The sequence below is a fragment of the Protobothrops mucrosquamatus genome, unplaced genomic scaffold (assembly GCF_001527695.2).
Source record: "Protobothrops mucrosquamatus isolate PMUCROS unplaced genomic scaffold, P.Mucros_1.0 scaffold4855, whole genome shotgun sequence".
Lineage (NCBI taxonomy): Eukaryota > Metazoa > Chordata > Lepidosauria > Squamata > Viperidae > Protobothrops > Protobothrops mucrosquamatus.
Genome location: NW_015390743.1, coordinates 20,417 through 28,055, shown reverse-complemented (window position 1 = coordinate 28,055; position 7,639 = coordinate 20,417). Strand labels below are relative to the sequence as shown.

General features: G+C 46.9%; 1 protein-coding gene across 1 annotated transcript in view; it reads left to right on the top strand.

The window, feature by feature from the left end:
• LOC107299386 (V-type proton ATPase subunit B, kidney isoform-like) overlaps nucleotides 1–7,639 on the top strand; it is a gene marked incomplete at both ends in the record, with an annotated part of 32,880 nt that overhangs the window by 5,021 nt on the left and 20,220 nt on the right. The window contains 3 exons of the mRNA XM_015828751.1: nucleotides 2,197–2,290; nucleotides 5,400–5,477; nucleotides 6,588–6,727. Of these exons, the coding sequence (XP_015684237.1) occupies nucleotides 2,197–2,290; nucleotides 5,400–5,477; nucleotides 6,588–6,727 (312 nt within the window). The remainder of the gene's footprint in view (nucleotides 1–2,196; nucleotides 2,291–5,399; nucleotides 5,478–6,587; nucleotides 6,728–7,639) is intronic.

Genomic DNA, 7,639 nt, shown 5'->3' with positions numbered 1-7,639 from the left:
GCTCTCCCATTCAAGGTTTTAAGGGATCCCCCAGTAGCCCCACCCCATCACCCCCTTCTTCCAGCGACAGTCCCAGGCATTACATTCCCACCCCCTTTTCCTCACTGCCGGGAGGAGAAACTTCAGAAAGGATTACATGAAAGGTAATGGCCCCATTGTTATTGTTAGTCCTTTTGGTGATATCCACATCCAGTCCCTTGGAAGTATACTGAAGGAAGTGAGGGCCATAAAGCCCCTTTTTTTCACCCCCTTCCCTTCATCGTATGACAGAATCCAGAGAAAGGCAGAAATGGGGTTTTCCATAGTTGATAACTAGAGATGAAATATAATTGGATTCTGACACACTGGTTAGTTGTCCTCACTGTCAGGAAGTTTCTCCTTAGTTCCAGGTTGCTTCTCTCCTTGATGAGTTTCCATCTGTTGCTTCTTGTCCGGCCTTTAGGTGCCTTGGAAAATAGGTGGACCCCCTTCCTCTTCTTTATGGCAGCCCCTCAAATATTGGATCACTGCTATCAGGTCACCCCCCAACCCTAATTTTAACTCATTCCAGGCTAGACAAAATAGCAGAATAACAGAGCTGGGAGGGACCTTGGAGGTCTTCTAGTCCAACCCCCTGCTCAGGCAGGAGACCGTATAGCATTTCAGACAGAGGGGCTGTCTAAACTCTTCTTAAAAACCTGCAGTGTTGGAGCACCCACAACCTCTGGTGGCCAGCCGTTCCACTGGTTAATTGTCCTCGCTCTTAGGAAGTTTCTCCTAGTTCCAGGTTGCTTCTCTCCTGGATTGGTTTCCATCCGTTGCTTCTTCTCCTGCTTTGGAGAATGGAAGAAAACCAAGCAAGCCAATCTATTTGGGGAGGGGTGTCGGGAGTAGAAGAGCCCCCCCCAGCTTGGGAATTAACCTTTTTTTTATTGAAAAGTTTTATAAAAGTTACAATATAAACCCCAAAACCAACCCACCCTAACCCCCCCTCTCCCTCCCCCACTTCCCAGAGCTGAATACAGGGTTACAAATATAATAATCATAATCTAACTAACATTAACCAACTATATAAATAACCAAGTCCATAATGTGCTTTAACTCCCCTTTAACATAAATATAATAATCATAATTAAAACATAAACAAATTAGTATCCTAATTATTAAACAATAGAATATTGTTAAACAATACTAATACTAAAAATAATAATAATATCATATAATTAAAACTAATAAAAATTTCACTATAATAAACTGTTAATACTAATAATACTCTAAAATTTTCTCATAGGCTAAATGGAACTTTTTAGTCCCATATTTATTGTGAATATAATCTATCCATCTTCTCCAAACCGAAATGTATCTTTCTTGTGAGTGATCCTTCAAATAGGCAGAAATCTTGGCCATTTCTGCTAAATTTGACACTTTGAGCGTCCATTCTTCTATAGTAGCCAAGCAATCCTTCTTCCAATATTGCCCTACTAATAACCTTGCAGCTGTTATCAAATTCAACCTCAAGTTAGTTTCTTTAGCATCACAATCTGTAATAACACCCAACAAAAATAATTGTGGAGTGAACTTTTGAAAATCTTTCGAATGTTCCACCAAATCTTAATCCCAAAAGCTTTTATATTTCTACAAGTCCACCAAATCTGAAAATAAGGAGCGTCCAAGCTACCACATCTCCAACATTTGGGCTGTAAATTAGGATACATACAAGACAATGAAAGAAGTAATCTTTAACCAACCGCTGACCTTTCTAAGCCCCTCTCGTGATCACGAGAATTGCCCTCTTTGCGCCACTCTGCCGTGTCCTGGAATCCAGGCAGCTGCAGCCTTGACCTGCCTGCTCCCTCAGCAGGCCGCCTGCTAACCTTCACTCCTCCAGCGTGGAGACCTTTGGGGGTCTCCCACCCCACCCCTGTGGACAGAAGGGGCTTGGAGGCAGCCAGATCTGTCCTGGACACGGGGCAGGAGACGAGCCCTCTCCATCCACCCAATCCCGGCAGAGGTGTGAAGATTGCCTTGCAAGGGGTCACGCAGATGGAAGCCTGCAGAGCGGGGGAATCCCACGGGGGTCAAGGGGGTCCTGGATGAGAGGCATGGGCAGGGAGGGAGGGGGCAATCCTGGCCCAAGGAGAGGCTGAAAGCTTTTTGCTGCTAATCCTCCTTAATGGCCAGTCTTTGGCTCCTTGGCCTGTGGCTTTTTCTCTGCAGGTGTTTGAAGGGACCTCTGGCATCGATGCCCACAAGACGACTTGCGAGTTCACTGGGGACATCCTCCGCACGCCGGTGTCCGAGGACATGCTGGGTAGGTGGGACGCCTTTGGGGAGGGCACGGAGGGGCCGCCGTGAAGCACGAGGATCAAAGGTCGGCTCCGGTGATAGGAAAGTGCCCAGGTGTCCAGGAGAGAAGGAAGCCACCAGAGATGCTGAACAGAAGAACAAGAGTTGGGAGGGACCTTGGAGGTCTTCCGCAACCCCTTTTGGTCACCAGACTATAAAAAGGATGTTGAGACTCTAGAGAAAGTGTAGAGAGGAGCAACTAAGATGGCTAAAGGAGTGGAGGCTGAAACAGTTGCAGGAATTGAGTAGGTCTAGTAGTTTAATGAAAAGAAGGACCAGGGGGGACAGGATAGCAGGGTTCCAATATCTCAGGGGCTGCCCCAAAGAAGTTGTTCTCCAAAGCCCCTGAAGGCCAGACAAGGAATAACGGATGGAAACTGATCCAGGAGAGATTCAACCTGGAAATAAGGAGAAATTTTCCGACACAGAATAGAATAGAATAGAATAGAATAGAATAGAATAGAATAGAATAGAATAGAATAGAATAGATTCGCCGACACAGAATAGAATAGAATAGAATAGAATAGAATAGAATAGAGTAGAGTAGAGTAGAGTAGAGTAGAGTAGAGTAGAGTAGAGTAGAGTAGAGTAGAATAGAATAGAATAGAATAGAATAGAATAGAATAGATTCGCCGACACAGAATAGAATAGAATAGAATAGAATAGAAGGGACCTTGGAGGTAATCTAGTCCAACCCCTGCTTAGACAGGAAACCCTATGGAACAGAAGCTGCCTTCAGAAGTTGTGGGAGCTTCATCACTGGAAGCTTTCAAGAAGAAACTGGACAACCATTTGTCTGACATGATCTAGGGTTTCCTGTCTAAGCAGGGGGTTGGACTAGATCACCTCCAAGGTCCCTTCTATTCTATTCTATTCTATTCTATTCTATTCTATTCTATTCTATTCTATTCTATTCTATTCTATATTCTATATTCTATATTCTATATTCTATTCTATATTCTATATTCTATATTCTATATTCTATATTCTATATTCTATATTCTATTCTATATTCTATATTCTATATTCTATATTCTATTCTATTCTATATTCTATATTCTATTCTCTTCTATTCTATATTCTATATTCTATATTCTATATTCTATATTCTATATTCTATTCTATATTCTATATTCTATATTCTATATTCTATATTCTATATTCTATATTCTATTCTATATTCTATATTCTATTCTATTCTATATTCTATATTCTATATTCTATATTCTATATTCTATATTCTATATTCTATATTCTATATTCTATATTCTATATTCTATATTCTATATTCTATTCTATTCCATCCCTCTGCTTCTGGGGCAAGGAAGGGAGCGGACATCCGAAGCTGGTCTTCCCCACTGAGTCTGGACAAAGAGCGCTCAGGATCTTGGGGAAACCCCCCCCTCCGTGGAAAAGAAGAAGCTCTTGAATAGCGGCCTCGGTTCCCCAGATGTTTGTGGTGGGTTATTTGGGGGAAGGAGGGGGAGCTACCTGGCGTTGACTTCTAGGGATCTCCAAGTCAAGGGCTGGGGGAACCTGAGGACGGGGATGGAAATCTGAGCCCCCTCCCCGGCTCATTTTGACAGTGATGTGACCCAACATCTCCCCAGCCTTGCTCTTTTCCAGGAGAGCCTCTCCTGATGTGGGGTGACAGAAGGCACGCCATTGGAGAAAGGGCTGGAGAGATGTCCTTTTTTCCCTACTTTGGGAGAGGGGTGAAGACTTCTGTCTGGGGGCCCTTTTCCATGGCTCTGCTCTGCTGGGCCAGGTCATTCAGGGGTCTGCACAGGAAGCCCCCCACCACCACGGGGGTCTTCTGGCGTGACCTTCCTTGGATTCAGCTGTGCTCTGGGTGTCCCGTTGGAGGCAGAATTACAGAATAAAAGAGCTGGAAGGGATCTCGGAGGTCTTCTAGTCCAGCCCCCTGCTGAAGCAGGAGACCCTAACCCCTTTCAGACAAATGGCTGTCCAGTCTCTTCTTAAAAAACCCCACCCACAACTTCCGGAGGCAACTTCCGTTCCACTGATTAATTGTCCCCACTGTCAGGAAGTTCCTCCTTAGTTCCAGGTTGCTTCTCTCCTTGATTGGTTTCCACCCGTTGCTTCTTGTCCTGCCCACTGGTGCTTTGGAGAATAGCTTGACTCCCTCTTCTTTGGGGCAGCCCCTGAGATATTGGAAAGCTGCTATCCTGTCCCCCCTCGTCCTTCTCTTCATTAAACGTGTTGTTGTTTTTAGTTGCGAAGTCGTGTCCGACCCATCGCGACCCCATGGACCACGTTCCTCCAGGCCTTCCTGTCCTCTACCATCTTCTGGAGTCCATTGAAGCTCACGCCTCCTGCTTCAGTGACCCCATCCAGCCACCTCCTTCTCTGTCGTCCCCTTCTTCTCTTGCCCTCCATCTTTCCCAGCATTAGGCTCTTCTCCAGGGAGTCCTTCCTTCTCCTTAGGTGGCCAAAGGACTTGAGTTTCCACTTCAGGATCTGGCCTTCTAAAGAGCAGTCAGGGTTGATCTCCTCTAGGACTGACCGGTTGGATCGCCTTGCAGTCCAGGGGACTCACAGGAGTCTTCTCCAGCACCAGAGTTCAAAGGCCTCCATTCTTTGGCGCTCGGCCTTTCTTACGGTTCAAGTTTTCTTAATTAATTAAATTAATTAAACTAGACGTACCCAATTCCAGCAGCCGTTCCTTATATGTTTCAGCCTCCAGTCCCCTGGTCATCTTTGTTGCTCTTCTCTGCACTCTTTCTAGAGTCTCAACATCTTTTTTACATGGTGGTGACCCAAACTGGACACAAGAGTCCAAGTGTGGTTTTACCAAGGCTTTCCAAAGCGGTACTAACTCTTCACGTGATCTGGGTTCCGTCCTTCTGTTCCTGCAGCCGAAGATCTTGAAGCATCCAACGGCTTCTTGAAGGACATTCCTTCAGCTGAGTTTAGTTAGGAGGATACTGGGCACCTGTTCAGGTTCTCCCAGCACTGTTCACGGTGGACCCTTCCTCTCTTGGGCCCCCCCACCCAACATCCTTCCCCCCCAGTTTCTGGGCCTTCCTCCCCACGGTTGCTTCTCTTTGCAGGCCGCGTCTTCAACGGTTCGGCCAAGCCCATCGACAAAGGCCCCGTGGTGATGGCCGAGGACTTCCTGGACATTAACGGTGAGGCCCCGTGGTTGGGTTGGGTAGGGTGGCAAGGGGAGGGGGCACAGGGCACGCTGGAGGCAGTGCATCGTGGGGAAGCCCAAGGGCTGAGGGGGGGGGACATTAAACTGAGTGGAGGTGAAACCCACAGCTGGGACGTCTTCGTTTGCCCAACTCAAAGGTGGAAGAAGGGAGCGTGAGTGTAAAAGAACTACTGATTGGTCTTGATTTTAAGGAAATCCATGCCTTTCCTCTTTTGATCTGGCAAAAGCTTTTCAGAAGCAGATGAACCCAATGGTGGGGTCAGGAGTGGGCCAAGCGACATCCCTTTGGGAAATTAAATGTTGTTTTTAGTCCTTCAGAAACTGATTTACACTGGGATAATTCCTTCCTTCCTCCCTCCCTCTCTTTTCCTTCCTTCCTTCCTTTCTTCCTTCCTTCCTTCCTTCCTCCCTCCCCTTTCTTTTTTTCCTTCCTTCCTTCCTTCCTTCCTCTCATTTCCATCTCCTCTCCTTTCTTCCTCTCTCCCTCTCTTTCTTTTTCTTTCTTTCTTTCTTTCTTTCTTTCTTTCTTTCTTTCTTTCTTTCCTTCCTTCCTTCCTTCCTTCCTTCTTTTTCTATCTATCTATCTATCTATCTATCTATCTATCTATCTATCTATCTATCTATCTATCTATCTATCATCTTTTTCTATTTCTTTCTTTCTTCCTCCCTCCCTCCTTTCCTTCCTTCCTTCCTTCCTTCCTTCCTATTTCCATCTCCTTCCTTCCCACCTCCCTCCCTTCCTCCCTCCTTCCTTCCTCCCTCTCATTTCCATCTCCTCCCTCCCTCCCTTCTTTCTTTCTTTCTTTCTTTCTATCTTTCTTTCTTCCTTCCTTCCTTCCTTCCTCCCTCCTTCCTCTCTCATTTCCATCTCCTCCCTCCCTTCTTTCTTTCTTTCTTCCTTCCTTCCTTCCTCCCTCCTTCCTTCCTTCCTCCCTCTCATTTCCATCTCCTCCCTCCCTCCCTTCTTTCTTTCTTTCTATCTTTCTTTCTTCCTTCCTTCCTTCCTCCCTCCTTCCTTCCTTCCTTCCTTCCTTCCTTCCTTCCTCCCTCCCTCCCTCCCTCCCTCCCTCCCTTCCTTCTCCAGGGCAGCCCATCAATCCTCAGGGACGCATTTACCCCGAGGAGATGATCCAGACGGGACTCTCCCCCATCGACGTCATGAACAGCATCGCCAGAGGACAGAAGATCCCCATCTTCTCGGCTGCTGGCCTCCCCCACAACGAGGTACGGCCCTCGCAAGCCCCCTCCTCAGTTCTCCTCCATCGGCTGGGAGCAGTGGGGGGGGGGCTCTTATTCTGATGATCTTTTGTGCCAGACTTTTTCATTCTTTGGGAATGTGCAAAAGTCTCACGCCGGGGGTGGGGACCCCTTTGGAAAGTAGGGGTGCAGGAGAGCAAACGAAACCCCGACTTGGAAGCAGCCCCACAGGAAGTCCTAGTAGGGCCTGGGACCTCTTCAATTCTAGAATACTCTGGAAAGAGCGCAGAGGAGAGCAGCAAAGATGATGGGGGGGGGGGTCATGTTGGGCAGACGTTTCATGACCCAGCTATGTAACAGCATCGGTGCTAGGAGGGAGGGGCTTGCCCTGTCATTCTTAGTAGAAAGGATCTTGGTGGTTTCTTAAAGCAGGAAGAATAAGTCATTGGTAGATCAAATGAGAGTAAACCCCCCTCCCTTCTAGCACTGATGTTGTTGTCTAGTTGGGTCATGAAACGTCTCTGGAAGAAAACAGCCAAGCTCAGAGAGCACCAAGGGCCCCACAGTCCTCCTCCTCCTCCTCCTCCTCCTCCTCCTCCTCCTCCTCCTCCTCTCCGCAAACCTCACTCCCTTCTAGCATTGATGATGTTCCCTAGTTGGGTCATGAAACATCTGCAAGAAAACAACCAGGCTCAGAGAGCATCAAGGACCCCATAGTTGTTGTTGTTGTTGTTGTTGTTGTTGTTGTCGTCCTCCTCCTCCTCCTCTCCACAAACCTCACTCCCTTCTAGCACTGATGATGTTCCCTAGTAGAGTAATGAAACATCTGCAAGAAAACAACCAGGCTCAGAGAGCATCAAGGACCCCATAGTTGTTGTTGTTGTTGTTGTTGTTGTCGTCCTCCTCCTCCTCCTCCTCCTCCTCCTCCTCCTCCTCCTC